The 27,630-nt window shown below is 46.7% G+C and overlaps 1 protein-coding gene across 1 annotated transcript in view; it reads right to left on the bottom strand.

Moving 5' to 3' along the window:
- The window catches only part of IRAG2 (inositol 1,4,5-triphosphate receptor associated 2), a gene marked incomplete at its 5' end in the record, with an annotated part of 60,413 nt that overhangs the window by 26,279 nt on the left and 6,504 nt on the right, over positions 1–27,630 (bottom strand). The window contains 17 exons of the mRNA XM_081929254.1: positions 845–916; positions 1,805–1,866; positions 3,341–3,565; positions 4,525–4,537; positions 5,393–5,507; positions 7,470–7,633; positions 9,997–10,089; positions 11,331–11,444; positions 12,993–13,095; positions 13,198–13,262; positions 13,370–13,429; positions 18,577–18,633; positions 22,440–22,517; positions 22,624–22,674; positions 24,208–24,325; positions 25,349–25,507; positions 26,817–26,895. Of these exons, the coding sequence (XP_081785380.1) occupies positions 845–916; positions 1,805–1,866; positions 3,341–3,565; positions 4,525–4,537; positions 5,393–5,507; positions 7,470–7,633; positions 9,997–10,089; positions 11,331–11,444; positions 12,993–13,095; positions 13,198–13,262; positions 13,370–13,429; positions 18,577–18,633; positions 22,440–22,517; positions 22,624–22,674; positions 24,208–24,325; positions 25,349–25,507; positions 26,817–26,895 (1,628 nt within the window). The remainder of the gene's footprint in view (positions 1–844; positions 917–1,804; positions 1,867–3,340; positions 3,566–4,524; positions 4,538–5,392; positions 5,508–7,469; positions 7,634–9,996; positions 10,090–11,330; positions 11,445–12,992; positions 13,096–13,197; positions 13,263–13,369; positions 13,430–18,576; positions 18,634–22,439; positions 22,518–22,623; positions 22,675–24,207; positions 24,326–25,348; positions 25,508–26,816; positions 26,896–27,630) is intronic.

Raw genomic sequence — 27,630 nt, 5'->3', positions numbered from 1 at the left:
CACCAGAAGTTAATTAGCCAAAGACCAGGTTGAAGAGGAATGTTTTCGCCTGGCGCTAAAAAGTGCCAGCCAAACCTCTCTGTTTTAAGAGCTCAGTTTAAAACATGAGCACCAGTTTGGATCTTCTCAATGGGGGAAAGGCATTTTGCAGAGTATATCACTACATTAAGTGCTGTCTAGAACTTTATTCTAAATTCCTTTCCAGCTAATTGTGGGGAAAATAACTCACTAAAAGGCACTAGTGTGGAACTAGCCCTGGATTCACCAATAGTGAAGGTGGTAGGGCCACATTGTGCTGCTTAGATGGTGGTAACATTGCGATGTTTAGCAGGTGATATTGTGAGGTTTAGCAGCTGATAACATTGCAGTGTTTAGCTGGTGAGTTATTGTGATGCTTATCTGGTGAGTTATCATGATGTTTAGCTGGTGAGTTGTTGCAATGTTGAAAACCAGGTATCACCTAGCCCTTACACATTGTGATTCGCGATATATTGCCAGCTCAATTGCCAGCTCAGGAAAGCCAATGGAGAAAAAAGAAAAACAGGCAGCGAAAGCTGTTTGACTTCCGAGGCATGTTCAGAAATGGAAGCAATTCCTTTTGAGTTTTTGCCGCTCAGGTTCAGAAACATTCAGCTTCTGAGATGTTCGAAAACTGAGGTACCACTGTATTGATATATCGCCCAGCTCATGTACCTAAACGTTCATGAATTGCTTCATCTCTGCTGTGGGGTTTTCAAAGGGTGAAAAGTTGCACTTCAAATAAGAGGAAGCTACTTTTTCCTGTTCCACTTCTCGTACACCATGCACGCTCTCCGTTAAAGAGTCAGGAGCTGCCAGGGCTTACCTTCTGCCGTGTTCTTATCTCTTCGTTTACATTTGGGATGGACGAAGGACTCTCATCATCACAGGCACAGCTCTGTTTTAATTCAAATAATTTTCAGCAGGGTGTTAGTATTCTGGGTCAAGTGGTTCTGACATCACACGCGAGATTGTTTTGGAGGTGTGGCTTATATTCTAACCGACACTATAGCACTAGAGGTGACACGTCAATGCTTGGAGCAAGAGAGGAAGGGAGAATTCCAAATCCTACTGGAGAGCTGTCCTAGCTCAGTGGCAGAGTATCTGTTTTGTATGCAGATGGTCCCAGGTTCAATCCCTGGCGTCTCCAGGTAAGGCTGGAGGAGACTTCTGGGAAAGACTAGAGAGACAAACCATCCAATTAAGTGCTGGGCAACTTCCTACACTACAGCAAGCAAACAGAACGTCTTGGAAGGAAGCTTGCAGTGCAGAACACTGTAAAATTGGGATGGGTAAGGTAGCCAGCGAGGGATGCGGGTGGCGCTGTAGGTTAAACCACAGAGCCTCAGACTTGCTGATCAGAAGGTCAGTGGTTCGAATCCCCGTGACAGGGTGAGCTCCCGTTGCTCAGTCCAAGCTCCTGCCAACCTAGCAGTTCGAAAGCACGTCAAGTGCAAGTAGATAAATAGGTACCACTCCAGCGGGAAGGTAAATGGCGTTTCCGTGCACTGCTCTGGTTCGCCAGAAGCAGCTTAGTCATGTTGGCCACATGACCCAGAAGCTGTATGCCGGCTCCCTTGGCCAATAAAGTGAGATGAGCGCCGCAACCCCAGAGTCGGTCACGACTGGACCTAATGGTCAGGGGTCCCTTTACCTTTACCTTTAAGGTAGCCAGCAAACCCCAGATGTTGTCACAATTCTGCTCGGCGTCACTAACTTTGTAATAATAATAAAATAATAATAATAATAATAATAATAATAATAATAATAATAATAATAATAATACCTGACAAAGAACTCCACACAACAGTCCTTCAAAATGCTTCTGCCTGAGCGAGTCAAGAGCAGCTAAGAAGCAAGACGTTGCAAGGATTGATCAGAAGCTATCCAAATTATACAAGAGTTTGTCTTCTTTAGCCAAAATAAAAGCAGTCCACCAATATGAGTACAAAAATGGTGGGATAACCAGCCACATATAACCAACATGCTTAAATCTAATTAATGCATGAAGGGGTTAATACCATAGAGTAAACTGTGCTATCAGGCTTAGCCATGTCACTTCTCGTACCTTTGGGAGGAAATAGGTAATCAAGCCTATTGTTCCCTGTGCAGACTACCTTAGAAGCTCAGCGTGTGAAGAGGTCTGAGCTGGTTGCTCCAGCTTAGCTCTCACCAGTCACTCTTGACTTCCTATACCAATAAACTAGGAACTTTCACCAATTTGTAAGTAAGTTATGTTTTACTGCCTGTGCAACTTATCTGACTGATGTATGCAAAAACATATGAATCTGACCTTTGAAGAGTTTGTAAGTAAACCAATTTTTAACTTACCAAATATGTAGTCTTTTCCTATGTTGTGGGCACAGGGAAATTTTGGAACTCCTTGGAGAGGCATATTTTAAAGGTCTAACAGTCTATCTTTCCACACTTTACTTTGCTACATATTTTGTGACTTTAAATCTCTGCCGGGATTCTCTCATCAAAGAGTACTTGCCCCAAAGTTGGACCTTGGTATTCAGGAATTCATATACATATATAGCACCAACTATAACAGCAAGGCCTAAAGAAACTGTGGCAAAGCCACAACAGACCTTGGGACCAGTTTCACATAAAAGCATAAGGACAGGCAAATGTTGATTTCTGAGCGAGATTCAGAAAAGACACCAATGATAGGCCTCTATTAACATTTGAGGCATTAATTCTCAGATGTGTTCCAGTGTGCAGCTGGATAAGGAGTGTCAGGTTGTTCTGCCTTGTTCCTACATTGGGCTCCAATTGGATCCTTCAAATTGCTCCCAATGCATGGACACTGGATGATTTTTACCCATTAATAAGCACATCTCTTTGCACAAGTAGTTGCTCTGAGATTTTGTACTGCTCCGAATTTTGCAATATGGTTCTCGGCTCAAAATGAAAAACAAAACACCAAAATTTGATGGTAAGATTGGGTACCGTATTTTTCGCTCTATAAGACGCACCAGACCACAAGACGCACCTAGTTTCTGGAGGAGGAAAACAAGAAAAAAAATATTCTGAATCTCAGAAGCCAGAACAGCAAGAAGGATCGCTGCGCAGTGAAAGCAGCAATCCCTCTTGCTGTTCTGGCTTCTGTGATAGCTGTGCAGCCTGCATTCACTCCATAAGACGCACACACATTTCCCCTTACTTTTTAGGAGGGAAAAAGTGAGTCTTATAGAGCAAAAAATACGGTATTTTAGGAGAAAACCCAGAGTGAAGCGAACACTCCCATTTTCATGCAGGCAAAATAACACATGCCAGCTGCACTTAAGTCACGGAAAGAGTAACTTCAAGCGATACTTACTGCTCTGCTCTTTAGCTTTCAGTTCCAGCACCTGGCAAGTGTGTTTTAAGTTTATATTTACACTCCGGAGGTTTGTTTGCTCAGCGATGCTCTCTTCCAGCTCCCTTTGCAAAGACCTTGCTTCCAGGCTGGCAGCGTGAAGGTCGTTCTCCTGATCCTTAGCCTGCGGGAGCAACAGCAAGTCAGCAAGTTTGGAGGGACTCCCTACTAGACGGCTCAGCAGACCTCACACAAACAAAAGCCGAAATGCCTTTGCTCGCTCTCTCCGGAAGCAATGAACTCCTGATCTGCCGCTTCATATATATATATAGTTTTAACACTCGCAGGTTCTGTTGGTTTTCTCTGAGCAGACGTATGTGTCAAGTCGCTTCTTTCCTGCGTAAGGCGCTTAAAAGCCACCAACCCTTCCTCTCAGCTTAGACTTCCTCTGCATTCAGAATTTTGCAAGTTCCAGCGAACGCCCAGGTTCTGCTTTTCCCCAAACACACAGGATGCACTCTACAAAGGCTACCTTGCCAGCAACCGCAAAGGTCAGGCCCTCTAGCACTTCATAGATGAAGATAAAACCCTTGCTCTTATTCCATCACCAAGAGACCTCTTCCCCAACACTGCATGTTGAAGCGTTACCGTTATCAACAGATCAAAGCTATCTCAGCAGCTGCATTCTGTGTGAAGCAGGGAAAAGAATACCAGGTTGTGTCCTAGCCATGTTCTCCAAGTTCACATGTATGTGCACTGGAGTTGTGATGTGTGATGCATGGTACTGACCTTTAAAGCCCTAAACGGCCTCAGTCCTGTATACCCGAAGGAGCTTCTCCATTCCCATTGTTCAGCCCAGACACTGAGATCCAGGCCCAAGGGCCTTCTGGCGGTTCCCTCATTGCAAGAAGTGAGGTTACTGAGATCCAGACAGAGGGCCTTCTCGGTAGTGGTGCCCACCCTGTGGAATGCCCTCCCATCAGATGTCAAGGCATAAGCAGCTATCCTAACTTTAAAAAACATCTGAAGGCAGCCCTGTTTAGGGAAGTTTTTAATATTTAATGCTGTATTGTTTTTAACACTTGATTGGGAGCCGCCCAGAGTGGCTGGGGAAACTCGGCCAGATGGGTGGGGTATAAATAAATAAATTATTATTATTATTATTATTATTATTATTATTATTATTATTAACTCCCCCTCCTCACCCCTGGGCCCAAACTTGGCAAGACGTTGGCGATCTTCAATGGGATTCAGATTCATTGGAAGGACTGTAAAAGGTAAAGGTAAAGGGACCCCTGACCATTAGGTCCAGTTGTGACCGACTCTGGGATTGCGACACTCATCTCGCGGTGCCTATTTACCGTATTTTCTGCCCTATAGGACGCACTGGACCATAGGATGCACTGGACCATAGGACCCTCAAAAACAAGGTGTGTTCAAGGTGTGTTCAAGAGCAGGAGCTTGTGGGGCTGGCGGTGGGGGGAAGCGCTGTTTTCCCCCACCGCCAACCTCAAAGATCCCTGAAGCCTTTGGAGCGCAGCTGTAATCCAAAGGCTTGAGTCTTCGGGGACACCCTTTCAAGCCTCCGCAGGGCAGCGGGGTGTCTTCACCCCACCGCCCTGCGGAGGCTTGTGCAGCCACCCCAAAGCTAGAACAGCTTCAGGCTGCAGGCTGCTATCCGCAAGCCTTGGGAGCCTGGTGGATAGCTGCCTGAAGCCATAGACAGTTTCCTATGCTCCCAGAGGCACTCAGGGGGCGCTAGAGTCAGCTGCCTTTAAAGAAAAAGGAGAAGGAGGAAGTAGCTCTAGTCCCACCAACCCCACAATAGGTACCTCTAAACAGGGGATGCTGAATCATCGCACACACATGCAAAGCAGGATATGGAAATCCAATTGCCACTCTGTATTAGGATTGGTCTCTTGTCTCTGCCTTACTTTTAGGCCTTCCTTCTCTGAGGCTCCAAACAAGACAATGTCTTCCACATCCTGCTCTGGTCCTCCAAAGTTGTCCTTCTTCCATCTTCCTGTATGCAAAGTCTTAAAAACAAGAGCAGCACAAAATTGCTGCACTTACCCGCTTGCTGGCATCCTCAAGTTGTTGGGTTAGCTCTTGCAGTGCTGATCTCAAGATGCCTCCTTCTGACACAGTGTCATCTTTCAGCCGTCTGGCCAGCTCCAGTTCATGCTGCCTAAGGGATATAAGGCAAGAGGAGCTTGAGGGCACGCAGAGGATTTTAGAGCAGCACTGCTCAGAAATGTAATTGCTTCCTCTTCAAATTCTGCTTGATGGTATATGGCCAGTCCAAACCTAGAAGCATTGTTGGGTACACCTGCCCATCTCCCACACCTGTGCAGGTCCACGTTCTTCTAGCTCCCTTTCTCCTACCAGGCATCTTTTCTCTGTCACCACTTAGAAGTAATTGGGCCCATGACACACAGGGACTCATTTGTCCCATTCAACAGAGTCGAATCCCTTAGGCACAAATGCCATATTAGCAAAGAGTTTCAGAATTCAAGTAATTTCCAAACTAGGGGAAAAAAATCAAGCATTATTGTCCCAACAGATCTTGCTTCTCCATTAGGTTTCCGGGGAGCCCTAAATCTAGCACAACGTAAGACATGTCTCTGTTCCTCCAGCTTCAGCTGAAATTCTCTCACACACAACTCTCACATACCCAGCCCTGCTTGGCCTATTATTCTCCATTCTAGGATAATAAAATCATAGAGTAGGAAGGGGCCCTGAGAGTCATCCATTCCAATCCCCAGCAATGCAGGAATCCAGTCTACAGCCATTCTTGGGTGGGCTCCAACCACCAACCTTCTGGTTAACAGCAAGACATGCTGACCCATTGCTCCATGATGTGGCATCCAGTCAGGTGAAGTGACTCTGTGGCAACCAGATGTACCAATCTAGGGGGTGAGATGTCTTTGGCTCCCTCCATGTTTGTCTGAAGGGAGCCCAGCTCCCTCTGTCAGGTGTGTGTGCAGGAGCCAGGCCCTGTGACCAATAGGACTTTGCAGGGCTGGGGCCTTCCTAAGTTTGTTCTGAAGAGGCAAGGTGCAGCCTCACAGCACCTGGTGGCAAGAGCTGGGAAGGGATATAAGGTCAGCATTTCCCTTCGGCTCTTTGCCACAGCAACATGCTTCCTGCCTTGCTGCGTTTGGCTTCTTGCTTCCTGATCCTTGAACCTCGGCTTCTTGACTCCCTGCTTCTTGATCCTCGGACCCCTGACTTTCTGACTCCTTGCTTCCTGATCCTCGGACCCTAGGCTTCTTGACTCTTGGCTTCTGGACCCCTGTTCCTGCTCCCACCCTGCCATCTTGCCCCTGGTCCTGACGTCCCCAGCCGGGACTTCGATCGCCTGTGAACCCTCCATGTTGAGAGGGCCCAGCGCATCACAGCTTTAGCTCCCGGCTCTGCCAGAGCACTCATCCTCCTCCAGAGGATGTGATGGCACACACATGTGATGCATGTTGTCACACGTGAGCAACGTGCTTCAATCATGGAGGCAACCTGGTGCCTCTGGTAGCAACCAAACTCATTCCTTGAAGGTGCACGTGTTGGATACTTAACTGAGCTGCCATGGTCATTACCTTGACCTATTTAGCGAGCCTCCTTCTACAGATCCTAACCTGACAAATACAGGATTACTGTTTGGGTAGGAACCCAGGGGTATCATTCAGACTGATCCCCCCCGGGGACTCACAGCAACACACACACACACTCTACTGAAAACAAATCTGTTTTCTCTCAGTTTCTCATTTTCCAGTAGTAAGTTTAGTTTGCCACATTTTTGCAGCCTTGCAATTAAAAACCAGAAACACTCATGTGCAAGTTTTTCAGCATTCTGCTTCTTCTAACGCACACACTTTCCTATGCATTTTTGCCTTATATACACCTCCTCTTGCAAACAATTTTCCCCAGTATAATGCACTCTTCTATGTTCTTTTTGCTGGCACACACGACTTTCCCCTGACGTACTTCTATTTTGGTTTAAGAACTGCATAGCAAATCTCAAAGGACGTCTGTGTGTTTCGCTTTGCCTGTTGCTTCAGGAAGTGAAAGTTGCAATCTGAATCAAATTTCTGCCCCATCCCCGACACGCACATACTAAAAACTAAAAGAAGGAGAAGGGAGGGGGGGGAATAACCTGGATGAAAGTGCTTTCTTCAAGTGCAGCTGCTCAGTTCTCATCCTCCTCAGGTTCCCCGCCATCTTTATCAGCTCCTTGTCCAATGAGTCCTTCTGAGCTTCCAAGAGATCAAGTCTCTGAAGCCAGAGAGTTCTTTTCTTCACCAGATCTTGCTTGAGCTCCTGTATTGACATTTTAACAAGAAAAAGAACCCAATACGGAGTGTTCAGAAGAAATACTTAGCAAGCTATTAGCAGTGAATGTGTGCTGGTTGAACCTGAAAAAGGCCCATTCCCATTTAAATTTGGATCAAATAAATAGAAACGAAAATTAACCTGAATGTAGTAATAACTGCAAAGTAATGCCTTTGTTGTGCTTTCTCTTTTGTACTTGCTTACTGGGAATTATATAGCTGGAATGGTGGGTGCGGAGAGACAGACTGCGGTCCCTATGTTGAGGGATGGGGAAATGAAGTCACCTCTCACACACACACACCCCTAAAAAGTACAGCATTGCTGCAAAGGTCCTTAAGAAGAGGCTGGCTTGCATCCTGTTAGCGAAGCCACTTAAATAATTGTTATGTACTGAGTTGAATAGGATCCAAAATGCAGCAGTCTGATTGGTCCTAGAACAATAGGATCCAGAATGCAGCAGTCTGATTGGTCCACAGGAGCCACCCAATCCAGCTCCAGGTGGAAGTGAATCCGCAACCTGATTGGCCTACAGGAGAATCCCGGAATTAGCCAATCACTTGGGGCCCATTGTGTAAATAAGGTATAGTCATACCTCGGGTTGAATGTGCTTCGGGTTGAGCGCGTTCGAGATGCGCTCCGCGGCAACCCAGAAGTAATAGAGCGCGTTACTTCCAGGTTTCGCCACTCGCGCAGATGCTCAAAATGATGTCACGCGCATGCGTGGAAGTGGCAAAACGTGACCCGCGCAGGCGCAGATGCGCCGTTGCAGCTCACGCTGCGTTCACGATGCAAACGGGGCTCCGGGACGGATCCCGTTCGCATCCCGAGGTACTCCTGTATATAAAGCAGACATTCTGGGGAAAATTCCATTCCTCCTCACCACTATGAGCTGAATAAAGAGCATGAAATCCACTCTTGTCTCCAAGTATATTTCAATAATGCAGGGTCCAGAGAGAGGACAAAATCTTGTTAAGACTTTTCAGTGCTCAAGAGGATGAAAAACGGCACATAATTTGAGGAGAAATTTCTCTTTCTTACTTGAGGCCTCATACATAGCAGGGAAGCATTCAACCAAATGTACAGAGGAAAAACTCTCTCAGAACTACACAGCCAATCAGGGCACATCCTGCTTCAGCACTGGCAGGGTCCTAGAGTCCTCCCACCTCCTTCCCAAAGCCATGTTAGAGCTTTCCTAGCTTTGGGGTGAAGGTGGGAGGGCTCTAGCACCGCCAGAGACTGATGCCTCCTTCCCCAAACCCAGCACGTAACTTACGCAGCTTCGGGAAAGCAGCAGAGGGGGGGGAGGTAAATTTTGGCCTTGCACAAGTGCCACAGTGCAGCGGTACCTCTGGTTGCAAACGGGATCCGTTCCGGAGGCCCGTTCTCAACCTGAAAAGAACGCAATCCACATCTGTGCATGCGCGGGTTGCAATTCGTCACTTCTGCACATGCGCGTGACGTCATTCTGCGCATGCACAAGCAGTGAAACCTGGAAGTAACCCTTTCCAGTACTTCTGGGTCGCCGTGGGATGCAACCTGAAAACGCGCAACCTAAAGTAAATGTAACATGAGGTATGGCTGTACCCAAGTCTGCCACTGTCGGAAGTGCCAAAGCTCTTCTTTAACTTAAATGGAGGGGTAACCCCCCCAAAAAAAAACCCCCCAGCCATAACCTGAAATGGACAGGTGGGGGGAAGAGAAATTCACACCTTCTGCCAAGCACCAGGGGGGGGGGACAACAGGGTCCCAGTTCATTTCAGAGCAGTAGGCCCCTTTCTGGAAACACAACTTGAGATCAAGAATACGAATAAACTGAGTGTGAATGTTAAAAATGTGAATAACTGCTTTGTGAAAGCAGTTAAAAGGTAAAGGGACCCCTGACCATTAGGTCCAGTCGTGGCCGACTCTGGGGTTGCGGCGCTCATCTCGCTTTATTGGCCGAGGGAGCCAGCGTACAGCTTCCGGGTTGTGTGGCCAGCATGACTAAGCCGCTTCTGGTGAACCAGAACAGCGCACGGAAATGCCGTTTACCTTCCCGCCGGAGTGGTACCTATTTATCTACTTGCACTTTGATGTGCTTTCAAACTGCTAGGTTGGCAGGAGCAGGGACCGAGCAACGGGAGCTCACCCCGTCGAGGGGATTCGAACCGCCGACCTTCTGATCGGCAAGTCCTAGGCTCTGTGGTTTAACCCACAGTGCCACCCGCGTCCCTGTGAAAGCAGTTACGAAACCCCAAAGAGGGATATTTTTGTGCCAGTACACATCCCTGCAAGCTCCGCCCAAGCCCTTGTAATTCAGACAGTGGGGAGGTGTCCTAAAGCCCCCTTTCTAGCCATTCAGTAACATTTACCATGAGCTTCTCCTTATGGGCTTCTTGCATATTGGCCTCAAAGCCCTCTGCCTGCAGGACGGCTATTTCCTCCACTCGAGAAAGTTCTTGCTTCTGTAAAGAAAAAGGTCATGTCCCATGAACTTTCACATCTAAACGGTAACACGCTGTTATGTACCGAGTTGAATAGGATCCAAAATGCAGCAGTCTGATTGGTCCTAGAACAATAGGATCCAGAATGCAGCAGTCTGATTGGTCCTAGAACAATAGGATCCAGAATGCAGCAGTCTGATTGGTCCTAGAACAATAGGATCCAGAATGCAGCAGTCTGATTGGTCCTAGAACAATAGGATCCAGAATGCAGCAGTCTGATTGGTCCACAGGAGCCACCCAATCCAGCTCCAGGTGGAAGGGAATCTGCAACCTGATTGGCCTACAGGAGAATCCCAGAAATAGCCAATCATGTGGGGCCCATTGTGTAAATAATGTATATAAAGCAGACATTCTGGGGGAACTTCCATTCCCCCTCACCACTATGAGCTGAATAAAGAGCATGAAATCCACTCCCGACTCCGAGTATATTTCACACGCTCTCTTTTTCTTGTTCATATACCTGCACATGAAGTGCCTGGAAGCGTGAAGGCCACATGCATGTCTGAATGGCTGTGTTACTGCTTCTGGGAGCGTTCTAGGCAACCAGGAAAGCTTTTTAGGCTGCTTTGCTTGGTTTTCTCCTTCCCACAACTTGCATTGAAGCAGCAATGCAGCAAAGGCTGCTCCTCTCTTCCCTGACCCTGTCCCCCCAAGGGCCTCAGGATTCAATCCTGCACGGCTCTTTTGACGTGGAACTTTAGCAACGAGAGGCTATTTGCTTCTCTAAAATATGCAGTGCCTGTGAAGGAATAGGACTGTTTTAAAAGGACTAAGCTGCTAAACCAGTGTTTCTCAACCTGTGGGTCCCCAGATGTTGCTGGACTACAATTCCCATCATCCCTGACCACTGGTCATGCAGGCTAGGAATGATGGGAGTTGTAGTCCAACAACACCTGGGGACCCACAGGCTGAGAAACATCGCGCTAACAGATAAGCATACATATCGGCAGCTATTATTTCCCTACCTATCAAAAGCCTATAAGCAAACATATGTGGTGAAGAATCTAGATTTCCTGCACCACTCTAAATGCTTCTTTCAGCACTAACATACTGTGGATAGCTATGAATCGGCATAAGAAGAAAAGGATTTGCAGAAGGGGGGATGAAAAGAAGCATCTTGCTCAGGTTCTGAGATGAGCAAAAGCTTTGGAATGGTTTTGCAGTCTTCCATTTGCTATTCCACCCACAGTCTGTTTCCATACCAGTTTCTGAACGGTGGCCTTGAATTTTTCTCCCACTCTCTCTGGCCCTTGCAGGAGCAGCAAAACCTCCGCGTCCAGCGATTCATCCAGTGCAGTCCATTCGATTCCAGAGACCTGCATAGAAAAGCAATCAGAAAGGGGCCATTGTTAGGATATAGTTCCGTTCCACCTTAAAATGGCGCAGGCATGACTGTTGTGTGTCATATGCCTGTTTACTTCCAGCACAGAACTGCTGGGAACTTCCATTTGTATATAGCTTTTGCATTTCTGCTGTTTTGCTGGAGACGAAGGGAAGTAGACATGTTTTCTCCTTTGTTCCTGCTGCTGAATAAAATGCTGTAATATACTGCTTACACATAGCTCTGTCTGCCTCCTCTGCTGTGAGAAGATTTATTCACTCTGCTGACAGAGCGTGCACCGGTCACTAAATGTATCTGAGGCTCGTGCCACTGATTGATGCTGTTCCAAGGGAGACCGGTGATCGTCCGGCTGCCGGCCAGTGGCTGGAGGCATCTGCGGGCCTGCCTGATGCCCCCGTCTCCCCGGCAGTATCCCAACAGCCATATGATACAAGCTCAACCATCTGCCAAAGTCTCAACACTGGCCAGAGGCTACCCTGGGCATAAAACTTTGCTTCCAAGTTGTTCTGGAAAGGTGCATCCGTTTGGCTGGATGGCACTGCACCACCAGTGTCCCTGGCACTTTGCAGAGTATGTGAAGTCAGGCCCCTGCCCCGAGAAGCTTCCAATCTAAAACCCAGCACCGGGGGGGGGGGGGGGGGGGTTAGAAGGGCGAGGGAGCAGGGGAGCTGGATGCAGTTGTATTAGCTGCATGTGCAACTACATGTTTATTTAGAAAGGTGCACTCGTTGTTCAAAGGCACAGAAATGTGCCAGAGATCTGTGCAAGAGTGTGACAGTCTGGAACACAGCAAGGTAGTGGTCTCTGTCTCACTTCCTAGTCACATCAGGGATGTCCAACTCCCAAGAGACTGCAATCTACTCCCGGATTAAAAAAACTAGCAGCAATCTACTCATATTGGGGGGAGGGGGGAACCTAAATTGTTGAGCTTTTTTGGGGGGGCAAGCCACAGTTGTTAACCATTTGGGGGGGGGAAGACTGCAAATCCTTCTGTCATTTTTTTGGGGGGGGGTCACATGCCATTGTTTGAAAAGGAAGGAGCGAGGGGGCAGGGCCAGATGCCCCTTTTCCCCAGTGGAGGAAAATGAGCCTGCGATTGACTTACTGTATTTTTCGCTCTATAAGACGCACCCGACCATAAGACCCACCTAGTTTTTAGAGGAGGAAGGGAAGAAAGCAACGCAAAGCCTCTTGAGCAAAGAGGGAGGAGAGCTCCCACTGCACTCAAGAAGCTTTGTGTGGCTATCCCAGAAGCCAGAAGAGCAAAAGGGATCACTGCGCACCGATCCCTCGTGCTCTTCTGGCTTCTGTGATAGCTGCGCAGCCTGCATTTGCTCCATAAGACGCACACACATTTCCCCTTACTTTTTAGGAGGGAGAAAGTGCGTCTTATAGAGCGAAAAATACGGTATATCAACCAGCGGTCAACCTGTCGATCGCGTTTGACCAGTTGTACATTAGAGGAACTGGCTCTGGGGAACCAAGGGAGAGAAGAAAATAAAATACAATTAAAAACGCCCACCTCCGCTTGCTCTTGGGCAAGCTCCAGTTCGCAGTGCAAAGAGTTGGTCCCTTCAAGGATGCTACTGTTGAATTTGTATATCAAGGGGAAGTTGAAGCCATTCCTAGCAGAAGGATAGTCAAAGAATTAAATCTGCGAAGCTCCAAGAGCGTCTCTCATTATAAGGATGCTGAATCTTGCCCCCTTGGAATGCAAAAATACTCACGAGATCAACTCCTGCTGCATTTGCTGGATGTTGTTCACCAGTTTGTTCTTCTCCACCCGCAGGGTCTATAGAAAAACACAAAGCTCTCTCAAGACAAAAATCTGCAAGCAAACCCCCCCCCCAAGCACCCCTCTTCTACCTCCAGTTCCCAAACAAATTATGGCAACTGTACCTCTATTACCGAGGTGTATTCCTTGAGGGTAGACTTCAGCTCCTGAATATCCAGGTCCTTCTGCACAGGTGAAAGTGTTTGAATTAGAAATATAGGACCAGAGAGAGAGAAAGAGAGGCTAAAGACATTGAGACAATTTCTGAAACCGACTCCATACCAAAAAAAAAAAAAAAAAGCATCCTAGTTAAAAGAAAATTGTCATGGCCATGAAAAATGAGGGACTGATCTTTTTAATAAGTCAGTGATAGCCAGAAAATGCTTGCTTGAAGGAGCATCAACAGCTTTTGATGGCTGATGGGTACTAGTTTTTGCACACACATTGTCTCTGTAAGGATATTTAGCCATTTGGATGCATCTTGGACTTGAAGTCTGGCTTTTCCATCTGGCTGGGAAAGAAGACTTTTGGGAAACTGTTGCTTTACAAGCCAGCAATGCATCCAACTATCTCCCATGGTCAGTTTGTACGTTGGAAAGAGATACAGGATTGCAGGAGGAGAGAGATTTGGTTCACATTTTAATGCAAGCCGGCCTAATCTGCACTTCCTCAAACAATACATGGACCAAAACATAGCTATCTGCCAACAAATTCACACGTCTTCAATTTCTGCGATTCAGTTTTGCAACCAAAAAATGTGCAGCGAACTCCACATGTTAGGTGAAAGGATGCCGGTATTAGTGAAAGTAACATAAAAATGCATTGAACTGAGGGAAATGGCTTGCAAAAATGTGCACCTTGGGCAAAATGGTGCAGAAAATGTGTATATTAAGAGAAATGTGTATTACAAAGTTGAAGTTGCAGATTAATTTCCATGAAGGCTTAAAAACTAAAAAAAAACACACCAGAAACTAATGCAGAAATTGTCGATTCCAATTCAAGTCTGGAAAAAGGAGAAATGAAAATTGAGAGATCTGACTATCCCCAACAAAGACTCTATAAGTCTCCAGGTCTTCTTTTTCTTTCAGAAACTTTTTTGGTCAACTTTCTTTTTCTTTTTTAATTTTTTTTTAAATTATTTTTATTAAGTTTATAGATTACAGAAAAGAAAAAAAAGAGAAAAAAGAACAGAGAAAAAATATAAAAGTTTCAAATTTCCATGATCTTTTTTTTTTTCAACAAACCTACTGGACTTCCCCACATCCTCCAGACCCTGCGTTCTTTATAATACGAAACGTCAGCAATTTGTTAACTTGTTTCACAACTTATTGTATCTTTCATTTTATCATGTTACCAAATTCAAAGTGTTATATCCCAATTCTTGTATGTTTTGATTTAAACACAATAAAGTTATTTCATGATTCCACCTCTAACTTCTTGTACTTTAGTTTTCATTTCACTTATAACAGTTGCTGAAACTAGAATTTCCTAAAGAGTGCATTTTCTTAACATTCATACAGCTTATAATGTTTTTGCAAATAGTCCTTAAATTTTTTCCAGTCCTCTTCCATTGTTTCTTCTCCCAAGTCTCGGATTCTGCCAGTCATTTCGGCCAGTTCCATATAGTCCATCAACTGCGTCTGCCATTCCTCCAGCGTGGGTAAATCTTGTGTCTTCCAATGCTTTGCAATCAAGATTCTTGCTGCTGTAGTAGCATACATAAAGAAAGTTCTATCCTTCTTTAACACTTTCTGGTCCACAATGCCACAAAGTTGGTCCACAAAGTTGACTTTTTTGGTCAACTTTCTGCTGCTCAGAGGAGTCCAGAAAATGGCTATTCAGTCTTCTACGTTGAAGATGACCTTCCACATAAAGTACTTCCAGGAGATTAGTCCAGATGACACAGCATCGCCCATTCTGGTTGCCAAGAACATGGGGCAAAGATGTGCCTTTGCCTTGAATGCACTCATTTGCACTCATTTGGGATCGTGCTTGTTCTATGACATTGCCAATGAACATAGAGAGAGATCCAAATGAGGCCTACAAGGACAAGTTCTGCATTCTGTCCAGACAGCAATTGGATGCTTGCACCCAGTTTAAAGTTTTAAGTGGTGCAGGAAAGAAGAGGAAAATGCAGAATATGTTGACAGGAGACGGGAGATTCCTAGCTGCAGGTTTGTGAGCACGCTCTGCACTTGGTTCTGCATTTGGAGTTCAATCTCTAGTTTGAACTACACGTCTATTTTTCAAAGGGCCAGGTAAAGAGGCTGTACCTCAATACATCCAATGAGCTTGCAGAATGAGACTTTGCCGGCAAGTTTAGGGCTTCGTTTGCAGAATACCAACCTGACCCTCAAACCCTTGTGCCTCTCTTTGTTTTTCAGACGAAGGCAAAGGAAAAGTGGTAGACAAATTGTACTGCAATATCTGAAAGAAAGCCTCTTGCACTTTACTAATATTTAGGTTAAAAAGGACACTTTGTGTTATGTACTAAGCTTGGATCCTAGAACAATAGGCAGGTAGGATCCCAGAATGCAACAACTGATTGGCTTGCAGGAAAAGACCAATCAGGTTCCAGGAGGGAAGCAAAATCAGCCAATCAGACAGGACTCATTGTGTAAATAATGTACAGTGGTACCTCGGGTTACATACGCTTCAGGTTACATACGCTTCAGGTTACACACTGTGCTAACCCAGAAATGGTTAAGAACTGTGCTTCAGGATAAGAACAGAAATCGGGCTCCGCCGGCGCTCCGGCAGCAGGAGGCCCCATTAGTTAAAGTGGTGCTTCAGGTTAAGAACTGTTTCAGGTTAAGAACGGACCTCCGGAACGAATTAAATACCCAAGGTACCACTGTATATAAAAGCCTAAGGTTTGGGGAGCAATTCAATCATTGTTTTACAAGCTGCAAGAAAGAGCATGAAATCACTACAGGACTCCGAGTATATTTCACATGCGGACATGTGGCCCACCTGTGGTGGCTCCTTAATGTAAGGTTAGGGGAGGGTGGCATTTCCAGAGAGGGATGAGCTTAACCCTTTCCTTATCCTTGTCACCCACAATCCCTCCATCCCTGCTCTCCATCTCAAGGAAGCCAAGCTCAGACACAGGAAACAAGTTGTTTCAACCTGCAGAAATGCTTGCCAACACCCACCCTGGGCTTCCATAATCCTGGAAGATGCTCCATGTGTGTTTCATGCCCAGCATTATTTAAAACACCCCTGACATGCAGGAACATGTGCCCAGATGGTGTGTTTTTACATAATTCAAATCAGCCACAGGTGCCTGGAGAAGGAACAAGCCAAAGCTATGCAAAACAAGCGTTCTGGAGAGGAAGGGAAGAAGATGTTTGCATGGTGTGTTCCTGGCATTTTCAGGCTCGTCGCTTTCTGCAGAAGATTGTACACAGAGCTTGCAATCTCCTGCAGCAACCAGATCCCCTTCTGCCACTCTGAAAGCTCAGTGCTGGGCACAGTCAGTCTAATTCGCAGCTTGGCCAAGTAAAGATGCCAACTGGGTCACAGGGAAAGGACAAGGGAGACCTGCAACAAGAATGCTGCAGCGTGCTCCAACCAGTCACACCCACTGTCAGGATACGCCATTCCATCTCCACCACCCCTGTTTTCCTCTCCCAGCTCCCACTGTCAGCATTCTGTACCCACTAAGCATACTCTGACCGCATTGTGTGATTTGGGTTTTTTTGTACTACTGTAGCTTGCAAAGCGGGACGCAGGTGGCGCTGTGGGTTAAAGCCTCAGTGCCTAGGACTTGCCGATCGAAAGGTCGGCGGTTCGAATCCCTGCGGCGGGGTGCGCTCCCGCTGCTCGGTCCCAGCGCCTGTCCACCTAGCAGTTCGAAAGCACCTCCGGGTGCAAGTAGATAAATAGGGACCGCTTACCAGCGGGAAGGTAAACGGCGTTTCCGTGTGCAGCTCTGGCTCGCCAGATGCAGCTTTGTCACGCTGGCCACGTGACCCGGAAGTGTCTCCGGACAGCGCTGGCCCCTGGCCTCTTAAGTGAGATGGGCGCACAACCCCAGAGTCTGTCAAGACTGGCCCGTACGGGCAGGGGTACCTTTACCTTTACCTTTAGCTTGCAAAGCCAAAGGATACACCTTCCTTGCACATGGATGATGATGTTTTGGCCAAACAGAAAAAGGTGGCATTCAAAAAATGAGTTTGCTATAATAATAATACCCCACCCTCCCCGGCCAGAGCAGGGCTCAGGGTGGCTATCACCAGTAAAATTACAATAAAAACATAATAGGGGAAAAGAAAACCAATTTAAAATACAGGTTAAAATGCAATTTAAAATGCAGCCTCATTTTAAAAGTATCCCATGGATCAAAACCGTAAGGGGAGGGAAGACATAAGGGTCAGACTGAGTCCAAAGCATAGGCCAGGCAGAACAGCTCTGTCTTGCAGGCCCTGCAGAAAGATGTCAAGTCCCGCAGGGCCCTAGTCTCCTGTGACAGAGCGTTCCACCAAGTCGAGGCGAGTACTGAAAAGGCCCTGGACCTAGCTGAGACCAATCTAACCACCTTGTGACTTGGGACCTTCAAAGTGTTGTCATTTGTGGACCTTAAGGTCCTCTGTGGGACATACCAGGAGAGGCAGTCCTGTAGGTACGTGGGTCCTAGGCTGCGTAGGGCTTTAAAGGTCAAAACCAGCACCTTAAACCTGACCCTGTACTCCACCGGGAGCCAGTGCAGTTGGTAAAGCACTGGATGAATGTGATCTCATGGCAAGGACCCCGTAAGGAGCCTCACCGCTGCATTCTGCACCCACTGGAGTTTCTGGGTCAGCTTCAAGGGCAGCCCTGCGTAGAGTAACTTACAATAATCAAGCCCGGAGGTGACCGTCGCATGGATCACTGTCGCCAGATCAGGGCGAGAAAGGTAAGGGACCAACTGATTAATATGCACGTAAGTGTACATAGGAGCCAGCTCTTCAGGCCCCCAATATAATATTTGAACAACCCGGGCGCCCCTAAAGTTAATGGCCATTGCCATTCAAATGGTGTGCGTTTATCACATCATGTGATTGATTAGGCAGGGTGGGGCTTACCTGCCCCCCCTCCCCAATCTTTTATTCAAGTTGGTATTGGTTGACATCTGTCTGTCTCAAGAGACCATGGAGAAGTGTGCCTTTGGGGGTAAAGTCAAACCGTTGGAGAAATGGCTGTCAGTGTTACAGTGCGATGTACAAATTCAGTCCTGCAATCCCACTATCCTTAAACCTTCATTGCCAAAGCAATCTTCCCATGGCTTTCGCATCTGGCCCAGCAAAACACCTAGCAAGTCTGTCTCTGCAGCACCACAAGAGCTACTCACCTTGAGGATGGAGGCGTCTTTATTCTCCACCGTCTTTTCATACAGGTGTACTTGTATCTGGAGGAGAGGAACTGAAATTACTGTTTTGCCTTAAAAAAAAAAAAAAGGTATTGTGATTCGAGGACCCGATCCCCTCTTGGGGGAATGAAGACACATGAAGACACTTGGTTAATAGGCAAGAAAAGGCCACAACTTTATTGATTACTGTAAGAAGGTATTGGCTGAGGCACTGGACCACAGCAAATTTGACTCCACCCACTCGGAGAGGGGTGATTCTGACGAGGGGTTAACCACCAGTAGGGGGAGCCTGTTGATGCAAATACAACTATAAGCTCTTCCCTGATGTCACTGGGGTCGTGCCATGGCCCCCCGCTACACAGGGCATCGGACAGGATCTACGACTGCCGCATTCCTTTAACGGAATACCCATAAGTGAAAGGGTAGGCAATGGCCACACCTTGCGCTTCCATACACCAACAACACATTCCAATGCCTAACCGCCAAATACCAAGAAAGTTGTGACGATTGCTACGAGGTAGGTGAAAAAAACCAAGAGGCCGGTGCCAATTTGCCAATTGGAAAAAACTCCTACCAGGCCCCCTGAGCAACCAGGGCAACCAACCATGGGTCCATAGCAAGGTCGAGCAAGAAGCTATGCCCTAAAGGGAGTGGTGGGTGGGTGACTCGTGGAAAATCTGAAGTGCAATGGCGGAGAGAGCTGGCGCGGCCGCATTTGAGCGGCTAAACCAAGCCCCCCGCGGTGGCACCCGATTGGGTGCCCAACTGGGAGGCGTGGCGCGCCAGCGATGATGAGAGGGCAGGGAGCAGAATGCCCCCTGCGTGACACGGGAATCGTCTCCCGCTCACAATCCCTCCCCTCCAGAAGGAGGAGAGGCTTTCTCGAAGTTGCTTCAGAGTGCAGAAGATGCTTTAAATCCACTCTCCAGGTTGTGGGCTGCAAAGGGTCTTGAATGCTCAAACTCTGGGTCTTCCCAGAGATGTCTTTCTTGGCCAGTTTGGAGCTCCCCAACCCTGCTCAGGGCCCTTCCTTCAGATTCAGATGCTGTGATTCCTGCATTGCAGTAGGGATCCCTTTGTCCTATGGGATCCCTTCCAATACTACGGTTCTAGGATTCCATTATTTCCTTCCTCGACCAGGTACCAGCCACTCTGAAGGAAAGCCACCAACAAGTGGCTGAAAATGGCGAAGCCAGGTTGTATGGAGAGTTCCTGACCCCCTGCCAGGCAGAAATAATGACAAATGACACAATTATTAAGGCTAATGGGCTAAAAAAGGCCACAACTTTATTGATTACAGGTGATGAGCGGTATTGGCTTAGGCATTGGACTTAACTGACTATATCTGACTCCAGCCTGTCTGCTTGAAGTCCAGGAAGGGTTAACACCAGTAGGGGGAGTCCTGCTGATGCACATCAACTAGGAGCTCCCCCTGGGTCACCAATAGGGGCCCTCACCTCCCTAGGTTTTGGACAGGGCCACACCCCCTGGAATCCTTTACTGGACTACACTTCAATATGCGGGGCAGGTGATGGCGCTACCTTCCCTTTCCCCATCTACAGAACTTTCCAATGCCTATCCGCCAGTAGCCAGAAAGTCGTGACGATTTGCTACGAGGTAGGCAAAAACCAAGTGGCTGGTACCAATTTGCCAAGTGAAAACATTACTACCAGGCCCCTCAACGGCGACCAACCAAGGTCCATAGCAAACTTTAAAGGGCGGAAGGGTGGGAAAACTGGAGCAGCTGGCAAGCGGACAAAGAGGGAGATCCCCGGCCGCGTCCTGCCTTTAAGGGACAGGCCACACCCCCAGAACAACCCGATTGGCCGGTCAGAGGGTGATGCAGCCGAGAATCCCCCAATTGTGCAGGGGCTGGCCTCCCACCCCCTGGGCACGTGGAAGGGCCATGAAGCCCGCAACCTCACCTCCTCCCTAAGGCAGAGGTGGCTTTAGCATCAACAAGGTACGAACTGTCGTTGATACTGATGAAGGAGGAGGGTTTCTCCATCAAGCCACCTCTCTGAAGGAAGAACTGGGCTGTCTTACTGCCCTGGATTTTGTCACTAGCTCTGCTCCTCCTCCTGATCTCGGGGCTGGGGAAGGCCTTCAGGGGATGAATTATGTCTTCATCAAGGGCAAGAGAGAGAGAACCGCCACTGACATCAAGAGCTTGCTGCTCTTCTAAACACTGGAGGGAGACATCCAACTACAGTGGTACCTTGGTTCTCAAACGCCTTGGTTCCCAAACGCTGCAAACTCGGAAGTAAGTGTTCCGGTTTTTGAACGTTTTTCGGAAGCCAGACATCCGATGCGGCTATCGGCTATTGTTTCTGGGGCGCCTGCCCCAGTCAGAAGCCATGCCTTGGTTTTCAAACATTTCGGAAGTCGAACAGATTAAGTCTGGTGCTTTTGTTCCTGCTATTTATTTTGCGTTTTTGTTTCTGAGGCTTTTTCTGTTAATTTGTTTTTGTGACTGTGTGGAACCCAGTTCAGCTACTGATTGATTGATTGTGGAACTGCGGAAATGGATAAAAGTCCCCCATCCAAACTATGACTATCATCAGTGCAGGTAAGATTTTTTTTTAAAATTTTTTTTCATCATCTGTCTTATTTATTTTATAGTACAGTACATAGATTATTGCTTTTATTTTATGGATCAATGGTCTCATTTGATAGTAAAATTCATGTTAAATTGCTGTTTTAAGGGTTGTTTTTAAAAGTCTGGAACGGATTAATCTGTTTTACATTACTTCCTATAGGAAAGTGTGCCCTGGTTTTGGAATGCTTTGGTTTTGGAATGGATTAAGCTTGAGAACCAAGGTACCACTGTAACTTGTTCCATCAGCACTTGAGCAATGGATCTGTCCCTGCTCTTGTTTCCCCTGTGCACCACCTAAATCTGTTCTAGGGGTTATCCCAATGCTCCAGAGCAGATTTGGGGGCTGGACATGCAGAGGGAGAAAAGAGGGGGAGAAAATTCAACTATGCACATGGTAGTCCTTGCACTGACAGAAGGAGTTAGCTGCATACTGCACAGAATATACACAGAAGAGAACTATACAGCGCGGTTATAAGAACTGTTAACTTTAAGAACTGGAGCTTGATCTTGCTTTCTCCTCCTCCCTCCTGTTTCCTTTTCCTTGTGTGTGATGTCTCATCTTCCCTGTCTTTTCAAATTGGGAGCCTGCGGGGACTTAAGTACTGGTTTTTGTGTGCTGCTTTGAAAGCCTTTTTGGGTGGGCCATAAATGCCACAAATAAAATATAACCCCCAGGTCAAAAGGAGGAGCTGTTAGAGCAGGAGAAAGCTCCATCCAGTCTTTTATACTCTACATAGATTGTCAGGATAAAAATCTCGCAGATAATTTTAAAATAAAATAAAAAATCTAATATTCATGTACTCAGAATATCTGACATCAGGAGAGTTTTAAAGGGCAAGTTGATTTCAGCTCTAGTTGTCAGAGAAGCCAGTGAATTCATTATGGTTTTTACATGACATTCTACCTTGGAATTTGAGTGTAAAATTGCAAAAAACTTAAGGTTTACATTGAGGAATCTGACCAATTTCAGTTTGGCAACTCAGATTTAAAAAGAGTGCTCATTTGCTTACAGGTAAGTTGATTGACGATTTAAGCTGAAGCATCTCTTAAAAAACAAATCTTAAAATAAAAACTGTACAGCACCCTATAGCACGCATGCACACACATGATTAATCCTTGAGGAAGAAAGAGTCCCTAAACCTCCTGCCATCTTACTTATAGATGTCCTGGATAAATATTTGGCATTTGAAGCCCTGCATCGAACCATTGCTTCCCCACACTGAAAATAAGTGTTGCAAGCACCTACTTGGAGTTCAGCCATATTTCTTGACAGCTCTGTGATCTTCTTCCGGAGACCATCCGAATCCAGAGCATGCCTAATATTCTGGATTAAAGCAGATACTATTTATTATCCACAGCAAGACTAGCTAGCAAGACTTTTCCCAGCTATGAAACTGTCTGCAGACAATTCGCACGCAATTCACACTTGCCTCTTCTTGTAGAGATGAGATCTTGATGATGAGGGACTGATTCTCCTTTTCCTGGTGTAAAAATGAAAGGGGGGGTGGTTTGAGAAACTGCCAACACACATACACCCACCCACCCACAGTTACTCAGGGCCACTAGACACAACTACAATGTAAATATTGAATGTTTTCCCCATCCCACCTGTGGAAAACTCTGCCCTCAATTTATGGAAAATTGGGGATGTCTTTGGTTATAATCAACATACATCACCAAAGAGCTTTAAGTCACATAGGTAAAGGTAAAGGGACCCCTGACAATTAGGTCCAGTCGTCACCGACTCCGGGGTTGCGGCACTCATCTTGCTTTATTGACCAAGGGAGCCGGCGTACAGCTTCCGGGTCATGTGCCCAGCATGACTAAGCCGCTTCTGGCGAACCAGAGCAGCGCACGGAAATGCTGTTTACCTTCCTGCCGGAAGTATTTATCTACTTGCACTTTGGCGTCCTTAGGTTGGCAGGATTTAAGTCACATAAAGGTAAAGGTACCCCTGCCCGTACAGGCCAGTCTTGACAGACTCTAGGGTTGTGCGCTCATCTCACTCTATAGGCCGGGAGCCAGCGCTGTCCGCAGACACTTCCGGGTCACGTGACCAGCGTGACAAGCTGCATCTGGCGAGCCAGCGCAGCACACGGAACGCAGTTTACCTTCCCGCCAGTAAGCGGTCCCTATTTATCTACTTGCACCCGGAGGTGCTTTCGAACTGCTAGGTTGGCAGGCGCTGGGACCGAGCGACGGGAGCGCACCCCGCCGCGGGGATTCGAACCGCCAACCTTTCGATCGGCAAGTCCTAGGCGCTGAGGCTTTTACCCACAGCGCCACCTATAAATAGGGTTGACTGACAACTGTCAATTTCAGTTTTCACATTTGTGTATCAGTTTGCTCTCTTTTTTTATAAAGTCCTTATGAAAGCTCATCAGCATTTTAGTGCAATTTGTAATACTGCATACGCATTTTGTCAGACGTACACATTTCCCTTAACATAATGCATTTTTGTATGTCGTTTTCACTGACATGTGCATTTGTATGTCGTTTACATTACTATATAGCTATTATATTTTAGTATGCATTACTTGATTGGGGAACTGCACAGCGAAATTTAGAGAAGTGCAAATTTCAAAGGACTTAATGCACTGTTAGCGACGCGGGTGGTGCTGTGGGTTAAACCACAGAGCCTAGGACTTGCCGATCAAAAGATCAGCAGTTCAATCCCCGCGATGCGGTGAGCTCCCATTGCTCGGTCCCAGCTCCTGCCAACCTAGCAGTTCGAAAGCATGTCAAAGTGCAAGTAGATAAATAGGTACTGCTCCGGCGGGAAGGTAAACGGCGTTTCTGTGTGCTGCTCTGGTTTGCCAGAAGTGGCTTAGTCATGCTAGCCACATGACCCGGAAGTTGTACGCTGGCTCCCTCGGCCAATAAGGCGAGATGAGCGCCACAACCCCAGTCGGTCACAACTGGACCTAACAGTCAGGGGTCCCTTTACCTTTACCTTAATGCACTGTTAAGCCTCAGTCAATAAACACTGTCTGAAATGGTTCAAGTCCACCTACTAGCTGCTTATTCTGGGCTGCTGTTCTCAGCCTTTTTTCCTCTGCAGTATTAAGGTTATTCTTTGCTTCCTCCAGCTCCTCTTTTAAGGTTTTCACTCGGACCACAGACTGCTGGAAACTGAAAGAACCAAAATCACCAAGCCTGTTATGATGAGGAACATGCTGTTGTTATTTTTTAGAAATAAAAAAAATAAATTAAGTTAAAATAGACTGGCAGGATTTTCCTACTCTGAGTGACCGTCTCCAATCTGGCAAGAGGAAATGAAGACATTTGGATTGCTCTGTCCCTGTTGCTTCAACGACATGGCATCAAAATAAAAATATGGACAGCAGCCATTAGCAGAAAGGGTTGCAGCTCAGTGCATGAGCACCCATTTTCCATGCAGAAGGTCCCTGGTTCAGTCCCGGGCATCTCCAGGTACAACTGAGAGAGACTCCTGCCCCGAACCCTGGAGAACTTCTCCCAATCAGCACAGCCCATATGGAACTAGGTGGACCAATGGTCTGACGCTGTATAACAAAGCTTCCCATGTTGCTAAATCAGTGCTGGCTCCAGGGTTTGGAATAAGGTTACCAGACTTTTTTCAATGAATCCGGGGACACTATCAATCAATTTTTTTTTTTAAAAAAGGGGGAAAGTTATTTTTAAAAAAGAAGAAGTAATATCTTCTCTTTTGTGGTCTCCACTGTTGTGTGGCCTTCCTCTGGGTCCCAGCCTTTCTTGGAGTGCTAGCCATGCTTCCTCCCTCCCTCCCTCTCCCTCCTTGTACTGTGATCCCCTACAGGCTTACTCAGGAGTAAGCGTTATCAGAAACTCCCTCCTCCTGCTGCTGCCCTGCCTGCTTGTCTGCCCATCTCCTGTGCAGGCATCGTCTGGCAGCTGCCCATCCGTGCCGGTGGCAAGCAAGCAGGAGGGGACATGCTTAGGGAAGATCAGCTCGTCTCCTGCTCACCTCTTATCTGTGATGGCCAACCAGATGGCCATTGGAGAAGATGGCCAGTACCACTCCTCTCCACCCAACTGCTCCAAGTTTTCCCCAACCATTGGAGAAGATTTAGAGGTGGGGGGAGTTCTGCTGCACCTGTAGAAGCAGTTCCGCTCATGCATTGGTTTAGTTGGACTCAACCCAAAATGTCCCACCTTTTTATCTGATTATTCAGCTCCACATTGTCCTCCACTAATCTGTTGTTGGTCTCCTCCATGGCGTCCAGAGCTGTCTTCAACTGGTTGTTCTCCTCTTGAAGTTTCTGATTGCTGAATTGAAGATCTGCTACACAAGTGATCAAGTCAGAGGTTTCCCTGGATGCACAAGGAACAAAAGGCCCCGATCAGCTGCCATGTCTGCATTCTTCACATTTTGACCGGAGGGTTCCAGCTTCAAAGATCAAACCCCAACGTCTCCCATTTCTTTTGCATCTTTCTAGCTGAACTGCCAACCATCCCCAGCACCAGCTGTGGGTAGCCAGCTGCCCTCTGGGCCTAAGCACCCAATCAAAAGTGGCTTTGCACCATGCCGACGTCCCCATTTCCTCACCCTTCCAGTCAGTAGCAGGGACTGCACTGTTAGGAGGCTGCTTTCCACTCTGTTAACTTACGTTCCTCCAAAATCCTCTCATATCTCCGAAATCCCCCATCATTAAAGCTTCCCTTTCCACCAACCCATGCTTGTCCCTCAGCTGCAAATGCCAGCAAACTGCAGATTGGGTACGTGCCCTACTAATGCAAATAACATTTTAAAAAGGGGGAGGCAATGCAGTGGTAGCCATGAGTAGTTCATCACCAATGCCCTACGATGGCATCACTTCCTGGCCCAGAAGACGACTAAATTGTTTGTGTGGAGTATGACAAAGGTCTCATGGGCTATACCAGAGACTGCTCCAAAAGGCTGATCAAACTTAGAGGATTTTGTCTGTTAGTCGTATTTGAAAAGAGAGGGGGACTCTGTGACTACAAAGGAATTTAGCATCGAACTCTCAGATTAGAAAGTGGCCGAGCATAGAACTCTTTTGGGAAATGTGTTTTTAAGTGACAATTTAGCAAGTATAATTATTTAATCTCTGTATGCATATCGCTGAAGGGTTTAACATTGGAAAATTCCATTGCAGCGTACTGAAGCTCTGTGATTAACTGTTGATGCTCTCTGCTCCTACACGTGAGTGTTTAACCTTAGATCACATGATCAAGGTATTCAATTGCAAATCTCCATCTTGAAGGCAGTTGTCTGTTTAGTCTTCTCTCTGGGAGCCACAGAGAACAAAAGAATATGATAATGATGCCTCTCAAGGAGTGCATAAGCTTAGCCTGGATGCAGGCTAATATAGGCTTTGGGAGAGACATAGCTTTGATTTTTGCTCTAATAGTATGTTATGTATTTAAGAAGAACCACCTATGCTTGAATATGCATATGCTTTATACAACTTTCTGGATGTATCATTGGCTGTTTCGTACCTGTTCTGAAGAAGTTCTGGTTAGCAAAGCACTGATTCATATTTATGGGTCTGGACATTTTTTTATTCCAAAAGGGTTCAGTTTTTTATGCATCCAATTGCTTCAAATAACAATTTTAATATCTGAAATAGGTTATAAAAATATTTTTAAAGCGACTCACAAGTCTCCTCTGGACACATCGCCACCAAGTGCCTCTAGGCTTCCGGAAGTTACATTCAACCTCACAAGAGGACTTTTGGCTGAAAAAAGAGGTTTCCTGTTACAGCTCAAGAGACAGACATTGGTACAGAGCATTTTGGGTTTTTCTCACTTTCTGCTGACATCTCCACACAACACATCACCCTCCCCCCACTCTTTCTGACCTTCCCCACATCTCTTGCAGTTCCTCCAATAATATCCCAGGCAATACTTTCCAAGCGCTTTAAACCCACAGTGAGCATTTTCTTCCCCTCCCATGGCTGGAGAAGATTCCTTCATCCATACCCCTCAAGCACATTTGTCTTTGCATCCCCTTCACTAATCCTCTGCATGCACTAGCTATTACACTTGCCAGAAGCTCAGCTCTGCCCTCACTGGTCTTGGAAGGGTCCTTTGAAAAAGTCCCATATGACCAGAGAATTTGCGCCTGTCCATTGGGGGGATATAGGAAGCCCCGAACACACATATTTTTTAGATGTCCCTTTTACGATGAGGCACGTAGAGAAACCATTGTCCCCCTGCTGGTGAGGCTTACTGACCTCCCGGTAAAGCAAAAATTCAATCTTCTCCTTTTAGGCAAAGACCACAAGATGACCTGGATTGTTGCCAGATTCTGCACACAGTTCTGTAGGCGCAGACCGTCCCCTGATTCAATCTAGTTTGCTAAGAATATTCCCAAACCCAGATCTACGGGCGACTTTGGGTCATTTCTCTAAGGTAGTCTATTTTAAAGTTTTTATGTATTTATATGCCTATTGCCATAAAGAACCATAAAG

This window comes from Podarcis melisellensis (genome assembly GCF_964234715.1).
Source record: "Podarcis melisellensis genome assembly, chromosome: 10".
Lineage (NCBI taxonomy): Eukaryota > Metazoa > Chordata > Lepidosauria > Squamata > Lacertidae > Podarcis > Podarcis melisellensis.
The sequence above is the reverse complement of the archived record's forward strand: the minus strand, read 5'-3'. Positions and strand labels throughout refer to the sequence as shown.